At 41.6% G+C, this 26,999-nt stretch overlaps 2 protein-coding genes across 3 annotated transcripts in view; one reads left to right on the forward strand and one right to left on the reverse strand.

Moving 5' to 3' along the window:
* Nucleotides 1-80: 80 nt before the first annotated feature.
* LOC144533545 (uncharacterized) lies at nt 81-3,289 on the reverse strand. Its single transcript, XM_078274977.1, has 4 exons — nt 2,501-3,289; nt 2,242-2,330; nt 1,924-2,095; nt 81-614 (listed from the first exon to the last, which is right to left on the reverse strand). The coding sequence occupies exons 1-4, from the start codon at nt 3,287-3,289 to the stop codon at nt 456-458; spliced, it is 1,209 nt and encodes a 402-aa protein (XP_078131103.1). The 3' UTR covers nt 81-455.
* An 8,880-nt stretch (nt 3,290-12,169) lies between these two features.
* pak5 (p21 protein (Cdc42/Rac)-activated kinase 5) overlaps nt 12,170-26,999 on the forward strand; it is an 83,011-nt gene continuing 68,181 nt past the window's right edge. For both annotated transcript variants that reach the window (XM_078275163.1, XM_078275164.1), the window contains exon 1: nt 12,170-12,321. The gene's annotated coding sequence lies outside the window, so the exon portion shown is untranslated. The remainder of the gene's footprint in view (nt 12,322-26,999) is intronic.

The following is a 26,999-nucleotide window of genomic DNA, read 5'->3' on the forward strand; positions in this document are numbered from 1 at the left end:
AAAATAAACAATGAAAGCATTGGACCAGATTTTTGACTGATAATTTTATTTAAGAATTAGTACAGTTAACAGAACCCTAATGATATCTAATAGACCGTATTGTTTTTTTTTATGGCAATATTAACACATGTATAATTCTCAGTTAGTAGCAATTTAATAATATAGAAACTATTGTACACAACGAATACAGTAGCATCTACATAGAGAATAGGAATGTTTGTATATGTATTAAATGTTAGCTATGTGGTAGAGGAAGTAGCATATAGAATGAGCTCAGCTCATGCCATAATTAATATGACATCCCATACTAACACATTTGTTCGATCTTGAAGCTTCCTGATACATTTTTATGTGTCTTTGTATGCATTTCTGCTCATGTGCATTTACAACACACTCATACATGTCTGTGTCCTCGATGTGTTGATTCATGTACTGCATGAGTAATAGTGTGCTTCCTATGGAAGTGTCTCCACATTGACGCAGGTGAGGACGACATCATGCAGGATGTTGATTCTGTCAATCTGGTTGAGCTCTCTGATTCGGTGTCGGAACTCAAACAGTGGGATGTTGTTCACTGCCACCCTGAACGTCTCTTGAGTACACAGGATCTTCATCTGGAAGAGCAGAACACGAAGAATGTACTTTCATCAAGACTGTGGCGTGGCTTGCATGCAGTGCACATTTAGAAAGAAAAATTAGTTTAGTTAGTAATTAGTTAATCAGGATTTCATTTAGGAACAGTCATTCCGCAGGACCAAATCTTCTAACTGGAGCAAAAAAAACTAAGAAAGAAAGTGATGAGTAGTATAATTAGGATATTTTAAAGGAACATGCCGACTTATTGAGACTTTAGCTTATTCACTGTATCTCCCAGAGTTAAACAAGTCGATATATACCCTTCTCATCTCCGTGCGTGTTGTAACTGTCTGACACCCACCGCTAGCCTAGCTTAGCACAGATCCTGGAGGTAACCATAGCTTGTATATAAGAAGGAGGTAACCGGCTCCAACTAGCCTACTGCTCCCAATAAGTGACAAAATAACGCCGTATACCGTATACAAACTGGGAAATATATTCTCAGAAGGCGAAGCACAAGTAGCAGTGGTTCGCCTTCTGAGAATATAGTTCCCAGTATGTAGGCCTATATCGTTAGAAGATGGCTGTGTCTCATGTGACCTTGTTATTTGTACACGCTGTGACTATACAAATCACAACATGTAAATAGGAAAATGTTGGCGTTATTTTGTCACTTACTGGGAGCAGTAGGCTAGATGGAGCCGGTTACCTCCAGGATCTGTGCTAGGCTTAGCTAGCGCTGGGGGCGTCTGACAGAGTTAGGACACGCACGGAGATGAGAAGGGTATGTATGGACTTATCTAACTCTGGGGGATACGGTGAATAAGCTAAAGTCCCAATAAGTCGGCGTGTTCGGTGCAAAAATGTAACTGGCGCTGCCTGCAAAGCAAAATTGTTACTGATGTTATTGAGCTACATGAGAGCCCCACTGACCTCCAGGAGTCTTCCTGCAGAGCAGCAGTTCCCTTATCTAGGACCCGCCTGCACAAACGACTTTCCAACCCTTTCCATCTTTTCCAAACGTTAGCCTGACGTTAACCATGAGAAAGTGACCTAGAGTCAGTTACCATGTGTAGCATTTTGAAACATCAACATACCATTGTAAAAGGCTTACCACATAACAGATGAGAGCATGTTTAAATGAATTGTAGCTTATGTTTATGTTATTTATTTGTGTTGTAGAAAAGCAATAGTGGATTAGTAGCAGACACTGACACTTCAGGTGAACATATGTCTCCAAATGAATGTGGTAATGATTTATTGACGTTAACATGCTACACATAGCAGCTTTAAAGGGGCGCTTTTCAGTTAACCGCCCCCTCCGATTCCTCTTTCTTATACACTCACCTCAAATGGGCTCCCTTGAGCGAAGGGGAAGGGTCCCTTCAGGTCCCTCTCCTCTGGTCCCCAGCGCTCAGCCAGTTTGTGGTTACGGACCAACGCCTGTTTGCCCCCCTCACTGAAGCGGGGGTTGATGTGAAAGGCGATGTCGTTGCCTCTCAGAAAGTTCACTGTGAACCTGTGGAACACCAAAGCTGGTCAGACTGTCATTGCCACTGTATTGTCTCTTTTGTGTACAATTTGTCTGCCCTGGTCAGACTTTTATATTTTGTATGACTTTTAGAAAAGACTGGTTCAAAGAGCGATCCAAGTAATTTTGCTTACATTTTTGCATTGGGTTTGACATGGCCCAAGATGGTCATCATCATCTTGTCATAGATCCCTCGGGCCAGGTTCAAGTTGTATGGCACACTCTAAACAGAGAGAGTGAGAGAATAACATTAAAACAACAAGAATTAGAAAGCAGCCAGGGATTAAACATACAGTATGGTATATCTATCAGTATCCTGTCTCTGTCTTTCCTGAGCATTGGCATAGAGCACTATAAGATGCATGCAAGTCAGATTCTCTCTGTTTGACTCACAAGAGGTCCAGATGTGGGTGGAAGCCAGTGTGGAGGCATGGCAGATGGACTCTGTCCAGGCCATCCTGACTGTCCTGGGTTATAGGGCCATCCAGGGTGGGCAGGCCATCCTGGTACATTTGGGCGGATGCTGGTAGCAGGAGCAGGTGCTGGGACTGGGACTGAAACTGGAGTTGGAGCTGGAATTTGAGCAGGGACTTGAACTGGAGCTGGTTGCTGTGGAGGCTGATACTGCGGAGGCTGGTACTGAGGAGGCTGATACTGGGAAGGTTGGTACTGGGGAGGTTGGTACTGGGAAGGTTGGTACTGGGTGCCTGGCCAGCAGGGCTGGCAGGGCTGGCAGGGCTGCCCTGCAGTCGGAGCTGGAACTTGAGCTGGAGCTTGGACTACGTTTGTGCTAGGTGCAGGGGCTGGTGTCATGGCTTGAGGGACAGATACCGGAGCTGGTGTTGTCCCAGGCCAGCAGGGTGTGTTTGGCTGGCCAGTCCAGCACGGTGCAGGCTGGATGGACTGGCCTGGTTGTCCTGGCCATGCAGGGAAACCAGCTCCAGGCTGCGGCAGGCTCGGCCAAATGCTGTTAGCCTGTGGGGCAGAACCAGAGGACGGGCAGCTGCCACACAGAGCTTCAGAATGCTGAGAGTGAGGAGGAGAGGGGGAAGATGGAGAGATCGAAGGATCAGGGTCAGGGGCCAGGGCAGAGATATGAGGAAGAGAGAGGGTGGACAGGATGGAGGACACCAACTTGCAGTTGCAAACATGGCCATTTGACAAAAGCAAAAATTCAAGCATTCATATTTAGATGGAAAATGTGGAGACAATAGTTTCAATGATTTGTGTCATTCTTACCAGAGTAGAGTTCTGAGAATTTGAGGAGGTACTTACATCCATGCTGTCTGCCAGAAGAAGATTAAGTGCACTTTTATTTATTTCACAGCTTTTTCTATAAAAAAAACCAAAACAAAACAAAACATTCCTTTTAAACCAGATACAGAGCCTGCACTGCAGTCAGACTGAGCTGTAATGAGCTTCAGAGAGAGGAAATAGTTCTCTAGGTGACCACCAGAGGACTCTACAGCTTCTCCAGATGTCAAAGTGTCAGCACATGGTGTACTGGATGATTGTCTCCATATAGATATATATTGTTACAGTAACTGAAACTTATTGGATGCCATGGAATGAGCTAATTGAATGATGACCACAGAGAACATCCTGCAGAAACATAATGGCATATTGATTCAGGCTTATATCAATGACTTATCTGCGTCAAGAGAGGAATGTGCAGAAACAATGATTCTTTGGTGTCCACAGGCCCTACCAATAATATATGGTTGTTTTTGTGACTGCAAATTCAATTACTGTTACAACATGATATAACTATAGTTTTGTTATTTCATTCTACGTCTTAGTGTTTGTTGTTACCTAAGAAATCCATTGAACACAGAAAATAATTTATTATGGGTGTTTTACTTGCTAAATTGTTAATGATTTAAAAGTGTATTAAATCACATTATAATTACAGTGTATAATCATTAATACATGTAGATGTAGGGCTTTTCAATAGTTTTGTTAACATTGCCAATCAATCAACCGCAATCAAACAGATAACATATGAAGATACATTATATTTTATATTATATACACTCCTTTGGCTCTACAGCAGGACACAGACTATGGAATGCATTCTTTTCATGGTACTAATGAATCTTCTAGTATTGGATGCAAGCAACCTTTTTTTGGTTCTGATCCACAGAAATATTAATCATTTTATAGAAACCGTCACAGATTAAGATTAAAACTGTAGAAGTTACCTTTTCTGATCTTTAGTCCTCAGGTGCACACAGGAGCAGGCTGCAGGCCGTGGTGTAGTTAAAGTGAATCAGTCAGCTTGTAGCCGAGCACATCGTAACACTCTTTTATAGCCATGGACCCTTTCACCATTGGCCACTCCTCACCTCATCACTCCACTGTCAGAAAAGGAATACCTCACCCTCACATGTCACATATGTAAATAAAATAGAATGGGTGATTTTTTTTTAGCATTAACGTTTTGAACATGCATCTAAGACTTTTTTTGTTTTGTTCATTTTTTCTTCATTGTTTTATCCCCAGGAGACTGCATTCCCAGACCTCAGTTGATAATTAAAGTTATGATAGTCTAATAAAATAAAACTGGAAGAGAGTGTGTGAGTCAAATAGTTGAATGCTAGGTTGGAAACAATATCAAAACATTGAAATGTATGTAGAAAATGTTATATTCTCCACCATGTGACATCCCTTTCTTACTAACACTAGATCCACTGGCAGCACAATGGCTTGTTTTTGTGCTGATGTGGTTCACATTACTGTTGAGCAGTCATGGGACTGTGTTAACACTCATGCCATATCTGTCGAGGCCACACAGAGTAACACAATTACAGCAGACAGACAAGGAAGTCAGGACTTAGTGCTGTTTTCTGTATGTTCCAATGACTCAGGCACTGACAGCTGAAAAGTCAGACATTACGGCTTGGTTCACCTTCAGGTGAAGATGTCACTGCATTTGGTTCAGTTGTCAATGGAGACATTCATACTTCTGATTTATTATCTCTCTGGATGATTGTTGAATAGGTTTACAATGGCAGAGCTGAAGTGTCTCACCTCTTCTAATGTTAAATTCTTGATTCTGGCATTTTTGATAACATTAAACAGGAGGGATGTAAGGTTCAAACTCAGCCAAATAAATCTTCTTTATCCAATAAATCTCCGGGGCAACAACTTCAACACACTCACATATGTGGATTCACACAGTTGCGCTGGTTGTGCTCCCATCATTATTAGATTAGCAATCATCTGAGCTGAAAAAATGTAGAACTTCTTCGAATGCTGAGACTTAATCCTCCAAGAATTCAGCGCCTGACATTTATCCAACTGGCTCTTTAAATTTTAAACTCTATCTGGAGACGGAGAATGAAAAGCATCTTTTATATAATATATATAGTGTATACAATTCACTGTAACTCTTGCTGCCAAGCTTGACCCTTTTCTTTTATGTATAAGTAGCCACTTAGGGTTACAGGTACCATTTTATCTACAAGGACAACTTATTGTTGCGACATAGGCAGGCAAACTGACTGTCATGCAATCATTAATGTGTTGTATTTAGTCCAGCAACAGTTCATTTTATTTCTCACACAGTGCTTTTTCTGTCCACTGCATTTCTGAGTAGTGAGCCAGTAGTTGACAGCTTCCTGTTAGCAGGTATCTGCAACATCAAACAGTCACAGTATACTGCTTCCAAGAACTCAATTAAAAAATGATATCAGTTGTTTTTATTCACTTACACACTTTAACAATAATGTTATGGATGCATGATGATGTATGGAGAGGTTAATGGAATATTGCTACACTAACTGGCTAATATTGTGTTACACCTTTACGTACAATACAAAGGCGCGCGCGCACACACACACACACACACACACACACACACACACACACACACACACACACACACACACACACACACACACACACACACACACACACACACACACACACACAAAGTCATTAATTCTTCATGAGTGTATGAGAGCATCCTGCAGCCGGACCTCAGGAGGCCAGCTGTGGCTCACAGTGCCACACATTAGGCAAGTGAAGGGTGTGGCCACGTTGGACAATTTGGGAAGTTGGAGCCTCTGGCTTAGTGTGTGCGCGTGTGTGTGTGTGTGTGTGTGTGTGTGTGTGTGTGTGTGTGGCTGCTGCACTCGAAATCTGTTGAACTGAGCATCTGTGCTGCTTAGATCCAAAAGTCTCATCATCTCCTATAAGCCGTTACAAGGCAAATTGTGTCGCTCTTTTATTGCTTTAAAAAAAATATTTTCAAGTGTTACCAGAAAGAAATGATAAACAGACACGTTTGTCATTTGCCCATGCACAACAGGGACTATTGTGTATTACAGCAAACAGTGAGATGTAGCAGAAAATGTAGCAGCAGTAATTATATAGTTGTCAGTATATCAATTAACATTATTTCAAGGCTGACATTTCACTCTTCACGATTATAGATTATAGATTTTGTTTACTACAATTTAAAGCTGCACTTTCATATTTTCATATTATACATTATCTGAAAGAATTCACTCATTGTGACAACCCAACCAAAGGTAGCTGTTTTCAGCTAAGACATCTGATAAAATTTTGTGTGCACTGCCTGCACGACACCAAATGGCAAAAATGAGCAACTAGCTGGTGAACACAGTGAAGCATTTAGCAGCTTGAGTGCCAGATATTTTCCTTAGGAGTTGGTGGAGACCAAAACAGAGCTAAAAAGAGAGAGTGAATATTTGACTTACATTCTTCACGTGACCAGAAACAACTCCAAGTGAACGCTAATGTTGTTCCATATTTGCTAAGTAGGCAAATGTAGGCAATAACTATTGTTTTAGAGGTAGACCTCACACACAATAATGCCTTTCATAGATCTAAATGTATAATTTTACAGGAGGAATTGGTCTTTCTGCTTGCAAGGCACCAGATCAGCTACAACAACATTGGATAGCCTATGGTAATGAAACAGTGTCTCAGGACACTTTAGCAGTGTGAACGTTTGTTGCTAAAATTGAAGCTCAAACCCAGGCCTTGTGGTTGAAAGGTATACATCTCTTACTCGCTATCTCTGTTGCACTAATGCAATACATTCCACATTGGACAATCAATACCTCACCTCCCATGAGACAGACAGGCATACTTGCTATTTGCCACTGAAAACCTTAATCAACTTACTGTATTGACAAAGGTACTCATTCACATTGCCATATTCAGTGACCAGGCTTTTAGACAACAACAAAATTAAGCTTCATGTGAGGATGGTAAGAAATTGTTTTTTGCTTGGGCTGCATATTGTCAGAAGATATTTCTTGCCAAGCAGCATTTCAGAATTTAGTCCATGGTTAGTCTCCTGGTAGGAAAAAAGAGCTGGAACTGGCAACACGTGTTTCCTTAATCCTTTTATGCAATCAACCCAATCTGCCCCTATTGAATAATGTGACGAAAAAAGTTGCAATAGAAACACCATGCATAACAATTATAGCTCAAGTAGTGATTTAAATTGGGGAACAAATGGACAGTGCTTCATTTGAGTGGATGGTTACCATGTGGTCCTGTCATACACTCTCTGATGGGAGAGGGAGTAATGATGTCACTTGTAGGAGATCTCCTTTTGTAGTTTCAACCAATGGGGAAGCTGAGGGGAAAAAGGAGGCAACCGTGAGGCGTGCTGCTGTTAGGCAGAAGAGAGCATTCTGGCAGGAGCAGGGTTTTCCGAAGCGATGGCGGTGGCTTTAGCCTCTGATAAGCTCTGGGCCTTGTTCCAACACTCGTACACTGCCTCCTCCTTGACCCTTTCCCCCAATTCCCCTCCTCTTCACCACTTCTGTTGTATTAAAGGGGCAATGACAGGTCAATTAGAGTATAAAAGAGACAGTTCTAGAAGGTAATCGCCACAAAAGGTAATAGGTCAAATGTGCTTACCTGTAGTCAAAGAGTGGTACTCTATGAGACTAGGGGTGTAAGAAAATAATCGATACACTTGAGTATCGCAATATTTTATTTAGCAATACTATATCGATTTTCAAAAACGCAATATTGATTTTTTATTTTTTTTTATTTTAGTTTACGTGCAAAAATATTCATGTAAGACAGTGGTTCACGTTTATGTTGTGTTCAAACCCCCTACTGCTAGATGTCTATGCTGAGATGCACCACTAGTGTCCTTACCTAACAGTGCCTAGCAGTGCCTGACTTTTTGCTAGAAGCTAACAATGTAGCTATGGCTGAACTTTGGCCTACTTTAGCATATAAAAATTAGCTCACTAAGAACCTGTGAATCACAATCCCAAACTGATTTTCTGTGTACTGAATAGTTTACCTAAAGTAAACCTCTTTGACTTTTATGCACATCATGTCTTTTTTTAAATATTAGTTTTTCTAAAATTATACTTAATAAAAATCCCAATATATCGCCTTACGCACAGTATCGTAATATATTGCAATATATTGAATCGTGACCCATGTATCGTGATATGTATCGTATCGCCACATTCTTGCCAATACACTATATGAGACAGTTTTTTTTTTTTTTCAATAACCTGTAACACTGTGTCTAAAGATGCTTTTGTGCCTTCAAAGAATGAATGAACAAGAGAGATACAATCAAAAAGAGTGTGTAAGAGAGAGTAAGAATAAGGGAGATGTTTCAAAGAAAGTGATATTGCTACAGTTGCCATGGGGACATCAGCACGTTTTAGCAGGGACCTGAGTTTATGTTTACGTGTGTATCTTTGTGTGTGTGTGTGTGTGTGTGTGTGTTAAAATCATCATCACATCTTGACCACTATGAGATCAATTTAATATCACAAATTATGTTTTGTTCAGGGACAACCAGCATTAATACAACTTACAGTTGGATGCAATGTAGGAAACTGTGTGCTCCCATAATCCACCACTAGATAGAGGTGTCAAATTCTCACAGGGGGGTAGCAATTATGTAGTTAGCACTTTTTGCTTCACGAAAGGCAATAGTTGTACGAGTCTGTAATCTATGGATATATCTGGTCAGCTTAATCCTTTACAAACCAGAGTGCATGACATGACCAGGCCAAAAAGCAGCGTAAGGATCTGATGAAGCACCAATTAGAGTGTTTCCACCCAAAATCCAACTTTGTTTAGTATTAAAAAAAGTTCCATAACTCAAACCACTTCAACAATCATCTTTATCATCCAAATATGGCTAATTCTGCTTCTGTGTCAAGCTATCAGCCTACCCAAAAGCTTTGAAGAAACTATTTTAATGACACCTTTCAAGAGGGTGACTGTTTCTCAAAGATATATTTTAGGCTGAAATCACTTAACAGCTTCTTTGTTTCCAACAAACATTTCAAAAAAATGTAACATGCTTCATCTGGGAGAGGTTAAAAGATTCACAATCACAAAAAATGTATTTTATTGAGCCCACTTACTAAAATGCATCACTAGGCTTCCCCACCTCCCCCCCCCCATGTGGCTATAAGAGAGGGATGGATGTGGCTGTCCATAAAGCCCATAATAAGTGCAGCACAGCCTGGAATAGTCTTGAGCTGAAGGGGTGTTCCCACTGCGTACAGTCGTGGCTCTCATTTCCCAAGGGGATTTATGGTAGGGAGGCTGCATGGAAGACAGAGCAGGGGAGGACAGTATCAAGACAAGAGGACAAATCATTGGAGCAAGGAAAATATCTAGTGGAGGAAGAGTGTGTCGTTTGCAAAGTGCATGCCTACTTTTGCAAGTACCCATCTATGGTGGTTACACATATGTAGCACATACGTGCAGTGAGAGCAGGAATGCATTTGTGAGTTATTCTGTAGGTGAGACGTGCTGAATTTGGCACATGTATGACCAGCTGGTAAAAGATAGAAGGGAAGATTCTTTTCGAGCAAGTCGACTGGTGAGATTTATCGGTCTGCTAAGCCAAAGAGAAGATGGTGAAAGAGAAGGACACATGGTAACAGCTCCCCCATTGATCTCTAGTATGTTTAACAACAACACAAAGAGTTAGACCTTGGCATGGTAATGGATACTCAGCTCTCTGCCTCCTCTCTCATCCCTCAGTTAAACAGACATAAGGACTTTCCTGTCACGGCGGGAGAAATTGACTCGTGCCCTTGCACATTCACTTACTGTAGTCTAGGGAAGAGCCCTGTGCTACAACCGGCGCGTCAGAAACAGAGATGGGAGATCAATGAGGGCTGTGACACTGTCAGAGCTGGCAGAGGCTGTCATACTGTGTGTATCCCCAATGCTCCGGGGCTACAGCCTGTGTCTGGCTTCACTTGTGAAACACTTACATGTACACTCATTCCTAACATAGTCTTTAGAAGCAGAAAAATGATACAATGTGATAAAATAATACACTCAAAAGGATGTGAGGCAACAGATCAGTTAATTATCAAGCCTTAGCAACAAGAATACCCAAATATTTCGAATATCATTATGCTTTATCACCTAATTTTGAGAGCCTGCCTTGACTGTCTGTGTCCACATTGTGTTGTAAGACGTCTTTGCTTACATGTTGTACATGCAAATTCTTAAATCAAATGTGTTTATTAACTAATTAAATTACTACAAAACAAATTTGAAGCCAGATACTATTCCAGCATAAAAAACTGTACACACTGCACACAAACTGAAAGTAAAGTGGGGTTAATAGGCACCCTGCAGATTTAATTTTTGCCCCAGCAGGTCAATATAGCAGCTCAATTAGACCATTATATGAATAAATGCATGATAATTGAAATAATGATGCAATCCTGTAACTATTAGCCCTACCAACGTCTAACTTTAATGGTAAAACAATAACAAAATACCTGAATTGTTTCCATTCTTTGCTGCCCCCCTGGAGTTCCCTAAATGATCTCTGGGGATCCACAAGGCCTCAGTTAGGGAATTATTGACATGGAAGAGTAATTTCCAAAGTAGAATCCTGGGGACTTCCAAAGGGTCTTTGGGTTGGTATACAGGGCCTATGAAACAGCTTCATTGTTTTTTCCTTCCTAAGAACATTTTTGTTATTGTGTCTATGGTTGTCTTCTCAGTGGTTCCCAACCTTTTTTATCTGATGTATTGCCACAGCCCTGTCAAATGAACTCAAGTAGGGCCTTCAGCACACTTTTTAAACAGGATGTTATATAACATAATTAAAAATATAAAAAGTGGATTGTTACAATATTTTTTTCATACAATAAACTGTCAATATTTAAATTTAAATATACACGGGCAGTTTATTAGTTAAGTTTGCTTTCGTGCAACTAGCCACCTGGGGTGGCAGAAGCTGGACTACAACCATTTAGCATCTATTTCAACCATTTATCTGTTACCTTTAGCTATTTCAACCATCCACTTCTCTTAGCTAGTGTTAACCATCTTAACCATTAATCTAATTCTAATCGTTTAGTTCAACCATGTTTCTATTATTTTTTTTTAAGCTTTTTATATCCTTTACTTAACTATTTCAACAGTTATCCATAACTTTTAACTATCAATTTTAACCAAAGTAGTTAGCCTTACTTTTTCACCGATTATTTACATTACTTCTAGCTAGGTGGCCAGGTGTTTATCCATTATTTTTTTAGCTAGCTAGCTCTTTCAACTATCACTTGCATTCATTTTAATACTTACTATTAACTATTTGGTACATCCATTACTTTTAGATTACATTGTCTATTTAAACCAATTATTCATTACTTTTAGCTATCTATTTTAACCATATTACTTTTAACCTTGCTTATATAGCTGTTTAGGTAGTTTAGACTTCTCTGCTCGATGCTAGTCCCCACGTACTCCCAAAACATAGTGGCCAGGCGGAGATAACTCAATATGTATTTTGTGAATTACATTTTCTATTTTTCATTAGTTAAACCCCTTGACACGGCAGTTCTGTGATGGACAGTGAATGAAAAACCTTCTCAGATGGGAGTTCCCCGGGAAAACGTCTTTATAGTAAATGTAGGTGAGGGTCTAATTGAGGTAACGTTACAGTGCGTCGCCGTGACTGAAAGCTGTCCCTGCTCTGCTGCACAGGTGCTCTACATCTCCACAGCGCTCTCCGCCCTCTCCGCCGCTACAGACTGCGCTCATTCGCTCTCCTCAACAGCCCGGATGTAGCACACAGGACCGCACAGTCCTCTTCTCAGTGATAATAACATGGCGCTCGAAGACACATAACGGTGCCCACTATAATAATAATATCCACAAACACACACCAAAATAAGCGACGGGACATGTGAGCTCTTCGACCCCAAGACAAGCAGGTAAGCGCGGGGCATTTTATTCGACAAACGCGCTTTGACGGTGCGATTTGGTAAAAATGTGGCTGCTTCTTCTTCTTGCAGGGGGCAAAAAGCCGCTCTGGAAAGGCGTAATGCTTGTTAAAGGGTTGAGTTTTTGTCTCTGTCTCTACGTCTGCGGGTTTAATGCCTCACACTGAAACAGCACTGTCATTCGGGGCAGGTCTGTGTCGCTGCTTACGATGCATCCATGCAGAAATAAATCTGTCATTTTGTAGTGCATGTGTTGTCATGGCTGTCAGGCTCTCCGTGCGTCGACCGCTGTCCTTGGTATTGAACTGGGTGGGCATCACACCTATGCATATTGCAAATATATTCTGAAGGCCTGGTTCTCTTAAATGCAGTTACTGTACTCAAATGACGAGTAATTGTGGTCGATGGTTGGGGGTCGAAGAAAAAAATTAGTGTAATGCACCTACAGCCTTACAATGTAGCAGGGGCTCACACAGTGTGTGTATGGTGCTCAATGGTGAGTGTATATACTTAATGGACTTTTAGCTCTCAGATTTCTGTATTTTTACCATGACAGCATCTCTTTTATTGCAGCATTACTCTTCATGTATCGACTTACTGTATGACAGTGATGATGACAGTGCAAGACATATTTGCACTGCCTAGCCTATGTTTTTCTGCTTGCAACCAGCAAGTGTGCCCACGCTAATGTAAGCCAGGTAAGGGCAGGGACAGATGGCTCGTTTTCAAGTTCCATGTGGCTTTTGGATTAAAATGTGTAGACGAAAATTAAAAGTGGTGGCTTGGCCCTTTTGAGCTGGGGTTCCCCTCCTAAGATCATAATCGCCCTAACAGCAACACTCTATTAATAGGAGTAATAATAACATGTAGCACAAAACCTCTAAAGCAGTCAGGAGGAGGCCTATATTTTGCCCTAGAATGTGGATCATATACCAATGGTTCCATGCTTACTCTAGCGTTAGGCCTTTGTGTCAAGGAGATGCAGTGGATGCAGTTTGCAGTATTTAACTGGCAGGACTGTTAGTATAATTGGGGCTAACTATGACCTCCATAATACAACCATGCTAATGTAAGTTATGGGGCTGAAACCATTAGTCTATTAGTTGATCCACAGAAAATTAAACAAATATTTTGATAGTCAATCAATCCATCATTTTTCAAGATCAAGTCAAGATCTTGCTTCTCTAACGTGAGGAGGAGGAGTTGCTGCTTTTCTTCGACTTATGTGATTGAGTATGTTTGGATTTAAAAACGAGACCTTTTAGGATGTCACCTTGTGGTTGATGAAATTGTGTGAGCATTTGGCAAACGATTAATCGATAATCGGCTTGATAATGATCATCTGGGTTTTACAGTGGGGCAAAAAAGTATTTAGTCAGCCACCAATTGTGCAAGTTCTCCCACTTAAAAAGATGAGAGAGGCCTGTAATTTTCATCATAGGTACACTTCAACTATGAGAGACAAAATGAGAAAAGAAAATCCAGAAAATCACATTGTAGGATTTTTAATGAATTTATTTGCAAATTATGGTGGAAAATAAGTATTTGGTCAATAACAAAAGTTAATCTCAATACTTTGTTATATACCCTTTGTTGGCAATGACAGAGGTCAAAAGTTTTCTGTAAGTCTTCACAAGGTTTTCACACACTGTTGCTGGTATTTTGGCCCATTCCTCCATGCAGATCTCCTCTAGAGCCATGATGTTTTGGGGCTGTCACTGGGCAACACGGACTTTCAACTCCCTCCAAAGATTTTCTATGGGGTTGAGATCTGGAGACTGGCTAGGCCACTCCAGGACCTTGAAATGCTTCTTATGAAGCCACTCCTTCGTTGCCTGGGCGGTGTGTTTGTGATCATTGTCATGCTGAAAGACCCAGCCACGTTTCATCTTCAATGCCCTTGCTGATGGAAGGAGGTTTTCACTTAAAATCTCACGATACATGGCCCCATTCATTCTTTCCTTTACGCAGATCAGTCGTCCTGGTCCCTTTGCAGAAAAACAGCTCCAAAGCATGATGATTCCACCCCCATGCTTCACAGTAGGTATGGTGTTCTTTGGATGCAACTCAGCATTCTTCCCCCTCCAAACACGACGAGTTGAGTTATTACCAAAAAGTTCTATTTTGGTTTCATCTGACCATATGACATTCTCCCAATCCTCGTCTGGATCATCCAAATGCTCTCTAGCAAACTCCAGACGGGCCTGGACATGTACTGGCTTAAGCAGGGGGACACGTCTGACACTGCAGGATTTGAGTCCCTGGCGGCGTAGTGTGTTACTGATGGTAGCCTTTGTTACTTTGGTCCCAGCTCTCTGCAGGTCATTCACTAGGTCCCCCCGTGTGGTTCTGGGATTTTTGTTCACCGTTCTTGTGATCATTTTGACCCCACGGGGTGAGACCTTGTGTGGAGCCCCGGATCGAGGGAGATTATGAGTGGTCTTGTATGGCTTCCATTTTCTTATAATTTCTAACCACAGTTGATTTCTTCACACCAAGCTGCTTACTTATTGCAGATTCAGTCTTCCCAGCCTGGTGCAGGTCAACAATTTTGTTTCTGGTGTCCTTTGACAGCTCTTTGGTCTTGGCCATAGTGGAGTTTGGAGTGTGACTGTTTGAGGTTGTGGACAGGTGTCTTTTATACTGATAACAAGTTCAAACAGGTGCCATTAATACAGGTAACGAGTGGAGGACAGAGGAGCCTCTTAAAGAAGAAGTTACAGGTCTGTGAGAGCCAGAAATCTTGCTTGTTTGTAGGTGACCGAATACTTATTTTCCACCATAATTTGCAAATAAATTCATTAAAAATCCTACAATGTGATTTTCTGGATTTTTTTTTCTCATTTTGTCTCTCATAGTTGAAGTGTACCTTTGATGAAAATCACAGGCCTCTCTCATCTTTTTAAGTGGGAGAACTTCACAATTGGTGGCTGACTAAATACTTTTTTGCCCCACTGTATGTCAGCAGTTTGCATTTATTCATCATTGAATTAATTAAAGCAGCAGCTGGCTTTCAGTCTCTCAGTAATACATCTGTCTCCAAACAAAAGCTGAGATAACATTCATGATATCATTATTTTCTTAGACCCGTACAAAAAACTCCTCCAGAACCAAAATAGACATCATACAAGTGTTTTCACATGCTGTGTTCCCGTGACTAGTACACTGATCCCCATTGTGTAAAATTAGTGGAGTGACCCTTTAAATATCAATGATGGCTGTGTACCATCTCTCAAACCATCTGCATCTCCAGATCACACGTCAATGTGAAATGAGATAAAAGGTCCACTTTGTTTGTCCTTTTAGAGATGATGGTATGTGTGTTATTTAAAATCGGAAAGGAACTTAGAAGCAGAGTCAATGTCTTGGTCTGTGTTCGCTTGCTTGCACACTCCCTGGTTATCTACTCTGTAATGTATTCAGTGACAGCACCAAGCACAACAGCTTTACATAATGATCAAAGCTTGAGGGATGCTAGTGCATAGCTTCAGCCTGCAGTAATAATAATAATAATAATAATAATAATAATAATAACCTTTTGAAGTCACAACCCCACAACCTCATTTCCTTCATATTTTGCGTCTCTCTTTCTGTTTCTCATTCAACCTTGCGCACACACACACACACACACACACACACACACACACACATTCACACACACACACACACACACACACACACACACACACACACACACACACACACACACACACACACACACACACACACACACACACACACACACACACACACACCCACATGCACAGACCAAGTCTAAGGTCCTCTCCTGTTTAATGTTTCTGGATATGGGGTGAGTACTTATAAGAGGATAGCGATAATGAACACATGACTATTTCAGTCCCTATTGCTCTGCACTAGACTGCTCTTGCTGTCTATGAGGAGGCAGCCTTCTTCGCTCGCACAAATTCACAATTACATAAGAGTCAGAGGGAGTCGTACATTGAATAATTTGACCAGAAGAAGAAAATCTAGTATCGTTTTTCTACGTACACTGTATTCTGTCTCCTGTACTTCCTAACCTTCAACACTGACCTCATGTGCCACTGGCCAACATCTCTATCGCTATCTTTATGGTTAAATAGTGTATGAAATGCAAAAGTGGGGCTCTCTGTGGTTAAATAGTGTTTGAAATGCCAGAGTGGGGATGTGTTATCTGTAACTGAAGCGTCTGATTCAGCCCTCTATATATAGGAGCCTCTCGAAAGACTCATTGGCCATTTTAACCAAGTGTCTGGCGGGCTTGCGCTGGTCAATCTTGCTAATCAAGGAGCAGAGTGAGGGAGCATGCAAACAAGGTTTGGGGATAGAGGAGAGGAGCGAAGAAAAATGAAGAGAAAAGTACAGAGGGGTGAGGAAGACGGCGGAATAGATAGAAACGTGAGAAGAAAGTATTAAGAGGAGGGCAGAGAATGGGAAGAGCAGGACAGGTGACCACAGGAGAGGGGGATGAGGATGAAGAGATAAGCCACAGGCAGCCCAGAGTGGTGCTGGTATAACAGAAGGAAAATACAGATGGGTGAAGTGTTTTGTTAAAAAAAAAGGGGTTAAATGGGGGAGTGAAGAAAAAAGATGAGGGGAAAAAGAAGGGGGAGAATAAGAGGATCAGAAGGCCAGAGATGAGTACAAAGAGAATAGTATATAAAAGGAGTGCCTATCTATCTGTCAGTGTACTGTAGGGGGTCTTGCTTTCTCTCAATCTGTCGCTTCTGCTTATTTCAGCTGCAACCGAGCAGTTCGTCTGAATGCCAACTCATCTTCAGATGTCAGCACTTTTGTCCCAGGTTATTGCATTTTGCTGTTTTTGTCCCGGGATTATGAAAAAAAGCTTCCCTTGTGTTTTCTGCTTGACTTGGCATGTCAGTAACAAAATGAAGTGTGTGTATATGTGTGAGTTTGTGTATGTGTGTGTGGGAGAGAAAGACAGGGAGAGATTGAGCGTATGAAAGAGACATTGTGACAGAGGAGGAGAGATGAACATGAAGTAATTTGGAGAGATATAGGAAGAGTGTGTGTGTGTGTGTGTGTGTGTGTGTGTGTGTGTGTGTGTGTGTGTGCACGCGTGCGCATAGCCAGGCTTCATGTTAGTGTATTTCCAAGCTGTAGAATGGATACATTCCAACGTATGCTACCATAGTTACATATAATAGTAAGTGGTACAGGTGTCGCATTATGGCTTTGTCATGTAAACTGGTGGTGAAATTACAATCAAGCTTTACAAATCAAAGTAGATCTGCACATCTGGTGTTATCTGACATTCAGCACCCCAATTAAAATGCTTTTTTTGTCATGGATCTAAAATGTTGTGCTGACTGTCTTTGAGCACACACACACACACACACACACACACACACACACACACACACACACACACACACACAGAGGAAGAAAGAGTTAACCTACATACTCCCATAGCATCAGAATTATTGTAGTAGAGGAGACACAGTACACCATAACCTACATCCTCTACCGTTTTCTCAGTCTAACTTGTGTATGTCTGAGCAATGAGGCTGTTCTACTTCTTTCGTGTGTGTGTGTGTGTGTGTGTGTGTGTGTGTGTGTGTGTGTGTGTGTGTGTGTGTCATTGGTCATGGGGCTAAGGCATCAGAGGGCACTGATGAAGAGGCCCAGTGAAGCTTGAATACCCAGCGATGCCCTCAGGCTACTGGGTGCTGCATCTGCCTCTGTTGCTGCCCAACACAGCGCTGGCCTACAGCTCTGTCACCCACCCTCCGGGCTGAGGGAGTTACGCTATTTCTGTGTAAGCGTGGTGGTGAATGTGTGTGTTTGTTAAGTGTTAACATGCCTCAGCATCCCTGTATGTTGGCAAAAAAGGAGGGTGATTCTGCATGGTTGTAGATGTGCAATACAGGCCTAAATCTGCTGCAAACTTGTGTTTCTCAGCATTTCCTGTTTCTGTGTGTGTGCAACGTACATGTATTGTACTAGTAAACTGCTGTAGTAACCAGTTGGAGCCTAATTCCGGTTTAATTGCTATTAAAGCGATACCTGTTTAGATTGGGCAGCCTTAGAAAGCCAATTGCTGTGTCTGTGCCCTTCCCCCACACTGCTTCTTGAAACTGTGCTTCAGGACTATGAATTGGCAAAGTTTTCCTTGTCTGTATCGATGCCAAGGGAAACCAGTGTCACTGTCATTTGTTTCATATCCACCATATTACAGAGGCCAATTCTGCCTATTCAGGACAGTCCATAAAGAAATAAAGAGGCAGACTGGTTGAACTTAAATGCCTCATTTCCACTGCATGTTGCAGCTCGACTCGACTCTACTCAACTCACTTTTGGTACCAGGTACATTTCTAGATTTCATTTTCCACTGCAGACAGTACCGCCACATGACATCATCTTCAAAGCGGCAACTAAAGAGAGGACCGTCTGCACTTTGTCAATTGACCATTTGGTTATGTAGGCATGCCATTTTAAAGCTCAAGTAAATAAAAGAAATGTGGTCGCTATTGACAGTAGCTTGCATTTTTAAAACTGCGGGTTTGTGCAGGACACGGGACACTGTGTCACACAAGTGACGATTCTGGTGACTATTCTCCGACCAATCAGTGGCCTGCACGATTTAACATCACATTTATCAGCTCAGCTCGCTTTGAACCTTGAAATAGGTGATACCAAATAATCCACAACCTTTGTCAATGGAAAACCAAAAAAGAGTGTCAAGTCGAGCCGTACCATGCAGTGGGAAAGAGGCGTAAGTGTAATCTTTACACTAACCTGGTTTTCACTGTTGCTTAAACGGCTTACAAGGCAGTTTTGTTGCAGTGTTACAAGTCCAGTTAAGCACCAAAAGTTGTTGAGCAAACCGTCATAAACACAACTTATAACCTGAAGCAGCAGCAGCAGGAGGTTCTGCTACGCACAGCTAAATGCTGTTGGCAGTCTATTGCACCCTTTGTCTATGAGATCCCTCTGTATAATTACTTAGTTCTTTTGTTACTCGTGGCAGTCGTGGCAGTCTTTTCTACCTATCTTGAATTCCACAGGCCTCCAGATGGGCCACCAGACTTCCACAAAGCATGTTGACAGTGCTAGCTCATCACATGAAGTGTGAAAAAGCAATTTTTGCTCATTTCTATGGCCTAATGCAGCACGCTGACAGTGATTTTGCAATGAATTGTGAGATAAGTGAGATTGCAGTTTGTAATGTATTCATATGTCAACTCTGTTAGTGGATCAGTTCAGTGTATTTTATGATGTCTTAATGTGTTTGATGTATTTACACAATGTACTGTTGAATGGGCAAGGCTCACACTGGGTAAATCACTCTATAGAGCTCATAAACATCTTTATTGCTGCACATGTGCATGCTTGTAACAACCGGGTCCCATTTCAGGATTACAACCATAAATGATGTCTCAAAAATTCTCCTCTTTGGGTTCATTCTCTTCTTATAGATGCAAAGAGCTGTATCGTAGAGGGATGACAACCATCCAAGAGTAAAGACTTGGACATAAACATTAGTTCAAATGTAGACACTCATCAGATTTCATCCTACTCCGTGATCACAGAAGAAGTAGGAGGGAAGGGAACGAGTAAGGTATCCTGAAGGGATCCTTGAAGTCGCTCAACGCTCTCCATCATATTTCCAGTCAGTATAGCTTTCATAACAGTTGTCAGCAAGCTCTCACTGTTTTGTTCTGTGATTTGAGATCAGTCAGGTGGAATTTCATCAAAGCAGACTTAAATAAGGACATTCATTATGGCTCAGCTAGATTCATTACCAGCCCCCAGCTGCCACACCCTCATGGGGAGACTTCAAAGGAAAGTGAGAGGTTGAAAATGCAGGCTGCTATCGCACTGAGGCTTACATCACAGCATCTTATTCACCATCCACACTGTATCGACTATCTGAGAAGTAATTATGAACATACAATTGGCCAAAACCTGACCGTTGTGTGTTTGAACCAACTGCAACCCTCAGTCTGACCTTCTCACTCAAACGTACAATTGTTTCTCTCTTAGTTACTGTTCAATAAGAGAGGCAGAGCTTAGTTTAACGTTCTCTGAAGCACATGTGCAAGCTTTTGCACATGTGAGCACAGAGCGTTTGCAGCTTTGGTTATAGCAGATAAACACACTTTTAAATCCATTCCTTACACTCTTTTGTTATGTCTTTAGATTTTGAGAGGCTAAAGCCAAAATTATAGTGTCTGCGTCTGCGAGTAACCGCTAGGTTCCATGTAACATAAATGTTTTCATCAGAGGGTGTACGCGTAGGCTCTGTGCGGATGTTCGCGTGCCAGCAATTTGTTGTCACTGCACTGGCTTTTTTGGACATGTCCGTGCAGCCGCTCCACTACAAGTGGTAGCGTAGCGATCTAATGCACATGTGTGGGACACGTCCTCCAAGTGGAACAGAACTACTCTGCATCTGTGGTATCCACAGCTGTCTGTGTACGCATCGGTTTAGGAGTATAATCAAGCCTTGAAGAAGACACCACCTCCCAATTTCTTTAAAATGCAATGTATCGCTCTTACTACAGCCCCAACACCAGCTCAGCATGTGGAGAAATCAAAGGTTTGACTGTATAGTTGCTGATTAATGATTGGCTAGTTGCTGTTCAGGGGAGGGATTAAGCGAATAGTCAATAGGATAAGTCCACTAATGTTAAGGTCTGATTTAAATAAACATCACATCATAATTAGTCAAAGCAACTGAGCTAAAACTGGACAACTGTGTTCTCCTATTGACCAGCAAGTTTTTGGATCCTCATTTGTTCTGACCAAATGAGTGAAATTCATTCAATCAGCATGTCAGAAGACAAATATCATCCTGTTTCTAAGCTAATTATACAGAATAGATGACTTTCTGATTGGACGCAGTCAGTTGATAATGATTTATATGAGCCAAGACAATCTAATCTATCCTAACATTTAGTTTGTGGCTCTATAAAAATGGACTCCATTCAGTTTACACAGACAATTTTGCAATAAAGATTCCTGTCATTCTTTCGGTCAACACAGTGGATGTGCTCATGTGTCAGCCGATGAGGCGTTGTAAACACAGACATTTTTTCCAGGACAACAGTGTTGAAACAGTATTAGTACTGGTGTTCAGGGAATGAGGGGATCTGCCATTGAGTTCTTCTCGCACCATCTTTCCTTCCTTCCTCTTTTCTGTGACAATGTAGAATGTTATTTCTCATTCTTTGTCAGTCAAAAGCAGCGATCCAGCCTAAAATTAGCACTGCTTGGAAACTTGACCATCACATAGATTAGCGTCTGTGATGTGATAGCCTTTGGCTGGGAACCCAACCCTGCATAAAAAAAGTCCCATGTTATCCGCTCATATCATCTTCTTTGTGTGTGTGTGTGTGTGTGTGTGTGTGTTTTGCATTTTTACTCTGATTCCTGCATGACAGCACACACAGCATATATGCAGCCAGACTGTATGTGTCACTGAATGCATATGCACTCACATGAATACTCACATAACCCTAACCAGCCATACACACACACACACACACACACACACACACACACACACACACACACACACACACACACACACACACACACACACACACAGTATTATGGTGGGCTGCTAATGACGTAGTGTAGCACAGAGCACACAGATGCGCTGGCTGAATAGATTAAAGCATTCATCCAATGACACAGCTGTGCTCTCTTTGATGCCTGGGCTGGAAACTGCAGGAAATTACAACAAAAGAGGGATGCAGAGACTTAGCTGATATTTAAAAAAAGAGATCCACTCTGACGTGTGTGGCATGTTAATGCTGTGTAACTTGCCAGAGCAGCAGCTGCAGGCAATGCTCATCCAGTGAACCCATTAGATTGATTGATAGATATACTTCTCTATTTGTGGAGTACTTGTTATGCTATGAGACCAATATGAAATCTTAAACTATCTAACTATCTTATGTAATTACTGGCCAACTATTCACAATTAACAACTACATCATGCACCTATTGTTTGCAGTCTATTATCATTAAAAAGCATTATTGTACAGATGAACTGGTGTCTAGGTTATGTGTACAGGAATCATTCTCATGCGTTTGGACTGATTAGCTAATTCGTAGCTGGGTTAAATGTAGCTATCAATTAGTGTAAGGAGATGCTAAATGTTCAGCACATAGGCTTGTTAACGGTATGTACTCCATGGGGGTTTGTTGTGGGCCTGCTTGCCGGGCTGTTTTTTCGGAGGAGCGCTAGCATTCTTACAGGACTCTGGTTGTGCAGAGTTCACAGTGCTGCCAGTGTAGCTCTAATTAAGCCACGCAGGAGTTTCTTTTAAACCCCCGTGTATTTATGAAAAAGGAAAAAAACAACTCCTTAAGTCAGTAAGATGCAGGAAGAGGAGGAGGAGAAACAGCATGCTGCTGAAATATAAATTGGGCTGCACATCTTTGTTTGTTGTGGGTTTTACTGCAACAGAGCTAACAAAAATGGTGGACCCCTCTAATGGCAACAGTTAAGCCCAGATTTCTAATTAGTTAACAAAGGGATCATGTAATTCTGAAGTGATTATCCTTGAATCCATGTGGGTAGATTAGGCAATTGTCACTCATGCATTACCATTCCTCATGTAGCAACATATACACTGGTCAGTCTCTTCTGTTTACAGTATCTGGGTAAAAATAGCATGACCTCCTTCACCTAAAAAGCAAACAGCAGAAACTAGGTCCTTCACTTCTTTCAGCCCTGTAAGCAGCTGTATCGTCACTTTTGTAAAAAAGGCAGTTCTCCTGATTGTGCAGTTATGCAGCATGCTATAATGCATTATGAATTATTTGGCTTTGTTTTCCCCTGTCGTTCTATTATCCTTCCTGCTAGGCCTGTTCATTTCCTGTGCCTCGGACGTCTGTGCCACTGTGCATTTCGCTCCCTGTAATTTGTAATTTATCCATCTGCTGAAATGGACCGTGAGTGTGTGTGGATTTGTGTGCGTGCGCTGAGTAATAGGAAACGTTGTGTTTAAAATGTGATGATTGCTCTGGCCCTCGTGGTTTACAAGCAGACAAGGTAATGATGGCTGCTACTTTCTCAGCTAGCTCCAGTCAATCCCCCTGAAGAGAGTGTGTGTGTGTGTGTGTGTGTGTGTGTGTGTGTGTGTGTGTGTGTGTGTGTGTGTGTGTGTGTAAAGCTGTCATGATTTACACACAGTAGCTTGGGGTATTGCTGTATGTCTTTATGAGCAACACAGTTTCTAAATATGTTTTTCAGCTGACTGAAACGACAAATGTATAAATAATTGGTTAAAAACGCGGTCTCCGGATGTCCTTTTTATAATTCTGGGGACTTTCATTTAAATAAATGTCTGTTCACTATCTAAGTCACTATCTATTGCCGGATGAGATAGAATTTTGAGCCTATGGCCCACTGATGACAGCCCTTACATTTGCAGAATTACGAACTGGGTGTGTTTGGCGACATTCCCATCACCCAGAAGGGTTTAATCCATTCCTTACATTTATCCTTTTGTAATTTTGGTGTAGGAAAGGCCAAACGAAATCCACCCTCCTCCAAGCTATAAATACAGCCGCATCCACGCTTCCTCAGAATGTGGAGGAATCAAAGTTTGGCAGACCTGCGGCTGTGCCAGGTGATCTCTTGAATCTCTCATATCATCAAGGATTTAAAGGATCTTCAAAAATAAGTGGCATTAGTAAAGCATATAATCTGACAACTCACAGTACAACAAGTGTAATTTGATGACTTGATATTGACCTGAAAAATTTGTACATTGGGGGGGAGATCACGTGACCGACGATCGCATGGCTGCTCGAAGCTGAGGCTCCTCGCCCACCTCCACATTTTCATTAAAAACCAGGTCTGTTCTTTTTTATTCTATGTCAACCATTTCATTTGTTACCACGGTGACTGCAGGAGCGAGAAAACAGGTCTCGCTGCCGTTTACCCGAGCACAGAACTCTGCCAACATGGCGATGGCTAGCAAGGATACTGATGCTAATGCGGACCTACGCATGGAGAAGGTTATAACCAAGGTCCTGGAAAAACAACAAAGTGTGCTTCAATCACCGGTCCGCATCGGACAGAAGTGTTAGCAGAAATTGACACCTCACTACAACACATCAGGACAGAGCTTGAGAGGCAGGGAACTACAGTACGAGACCTAGTGCAACGACTAGACGAGGCGCAGAGAGACAACAGACAGATGAGAAACACGGTGAAAGCCAAGCATTGATGACCAGAAGAAATTTGAGTTTAAGTTAGCTGAAATGGAGGACAGATCGAGAAGAAATAATGTGCGCATCATTGGACTGAAAGAGGGCAGCGAAAAAGATGGCCCAGTTGGATTTCTGCAAAATTTGTTGCCAAAGGAACCCCTCCTTACGAAACAGGGCTACCATCGAAATTGACAGGGCAATGGCAAGGGTACAACGACGCGCACGCTGATTTTCAGGTGTTTGAGATACCAGGACCGCCAAGCAATTATTCAGGGTTAGGGTTAGGACCCGACGACTGTGGATTAGCGTATCTGGAACACTGTGCAAGTTTAACTCGAGGACACTGCATGTAAGTGTGGCAGCCTAGTTTTAAAGGAACATTTAATTTGGCTGAAAACATGATGGACACGGACTGCTCACTTTACATGGCCTATTTCAGAAACTAATAGGTGGTTGGAACATAGTATATGAGTTTGGGAGCCAAGCTGTAAAGAAATATTTGATTAGACTGAAAGAACACGATGAACACTTATTTTATAATCTATATTTACTACTCTTACATGGCTGGTTTGTTTCTCACACAGCCTATTTCAGAGCTTAATAGCTGGTTGAAACATAATATATGAGTTTGGGAACTGAGTTATAAGGAACATTTGATTAGACTGTATCTTATAATCTATGTTTACTACTCCTACATGGCTGGTTTGTTTTTCATACAGCTTATTTCAGAACTTAATAGATGGTTGGGACTTAGTCTTAAAGATTTTTGTAACATTGTTCATGTTTAACAAAGGAAAGCACTAGACCTGTTTCAGTTAACCTGTGGCTTTAGACAGGAGGGGCAGTTTTGAGCTAGAGTTTTTGTGCGAGCTGTGTATCTTACAGAGAGGGAAGGGGATCTATTTTATTTTTTATGTTTTCACCAAACTTTGCTTAGATCTAACAGCTCACCCTTTGCTACAAATGTATCAGTGAATTCCGGTAGGGTACTCGAGACATGTATACGTGTACATTTTGAAGATGGCTGAACTTTCAATCCTTTCAGTTAACATCAGGGGGCTAAACAGACCGATCAAACAAGCTAAATTCCTGGATTATCTAAGAAGGAAGAACATAGACTTGGCGCTTATTCAAGAGTCACATTTACGTAAAAGAGATGTAAATCGTCTACAAAATAAATACTTCAAAGTTGCTGCTTCATCTAGTGATGACACCAAAACCAAGGGCTCCATTGTGTCGCTATCACGGAAATGCGCACTCACCATAGACAAAAGTAGTAAAGACCTATCAGGCAGGATATCATATATATGTACTACGATAAGGAGTAGGAAAACAGCCTTTGTTTCGGTATACGCACCGGCTACATATGATGAAAGTTTTTTCCTAACCAATTAATTGCTTTCTCTCAATGACTAATTATAGGGGGAGATATGAATGCGGTACTAGATTTAAATCAGGCACTACGCCTAGAACGCTTTATTGAGAAGCTAGTCCACCCCGACCAATCAGGGTTTATAGCAAAGCGTCACGCTGCAGACAATATACGCAGATTATTCCATGTAAGAGAAGAAGCTAAAAATCTTCCAACAACGGCAGCAGTTTTATCACTGGACGCGGAAAAGGCTTTTGACCGCCTGGAGTGGAACTACTTGTGGCAAGTAATGGAGAGGCTTGGTTTGGGAGCCAAATTCATTGACATGGTACGTACTTTATATGCGAATCCCACGGCCATAGTCTCAACCAATGGCCTGCATTCACAGCCATTTCCTATCGAACGGGGCTCGCAACAGGGATGCCCGCTCTCTCCCATGCTATTTGCGATCTCGCTTGAACTGTTAGCCCAAGCCATAAGGCAAAATAAAATATGTAATGGCCAGATTAAATCCAATAACAGCTCAATATCGTTATTTGCAGATGATATTTTGCTGTACATCTCTGACCTTGAAGACTCTGTTCCAAAAATTCTTATTTAACGAATTTGGCTCAATCTCCGGTTATAAAATCAATTAGAATAAATCTAATCTTCTTCTATTGAACAACAGACAGGTGACATCAGCTATTAGTGGTACAATACCAACCCAAAGCAAAATTACATATTTGGGCAGCATCATACACTCATCGCTACAGCGAGTTGTCCAGGACAACTATGAAACTGTACTAAGTACCGTTCAAAGGGATCTGGCCAATTGGTCTGCGCTGCCGGCATCGCTACGGTCCAGGATTGCTGTTGTTAAAAAGGACATAGTTCCTCGTGTGAATTTCTTAAGTACAATGATCCCCTTACCCCCACCAATACATTTCTTGAAGAAACTTGATACTGTAATTCGGCAGTTTATATAGAATAATAAACAACCTAGACTAAAATACTCTACCCTGCAACGTACCACAAACACAGGAGGCCTGGCCCTCCTTAACCTTAAAGTGTACCACAGAGCCTTTCAGCTACGGGCCCTCAGAGTGTGGATGGACCCCTC

This window comes from Sander vitreus, chromosome 18 (assembly GCF_031162955.1).
Source record: "Sander vitreus isolate 19-12246 chromosome 18, sanVit1, whole genome shotgun sequence".
Lineage (NCBI taxonomy): Eukaryota > Metazoa > Chordata > Actinopteri > Perciformes > Percidae > Sander > Sander vitreus.

Coding starts and splice junctions, on each gene's coding strand:
- LOC144533545 (XM_078274977.1), bottom strand. CDS start 3,289: ATGCTTGAATTTTTGCTTTTGTCAAATGGCCATGTTTGCAACTGCAAG. Junction 2,096..2,241: donor GTCAAACCCAATGCAAAAAT/GTAAGCAAAATT, acceptor GGTGTTCCACAG/GTTCACAGTGAACTTTCTGA. Junction 615..1,923: donor CTCAAGGGAGCCCATTTGAG/GTGAGTGTATAA, acceptor CTGCTCTTCCAG/ATGAAGATCCTGTGTACTCA.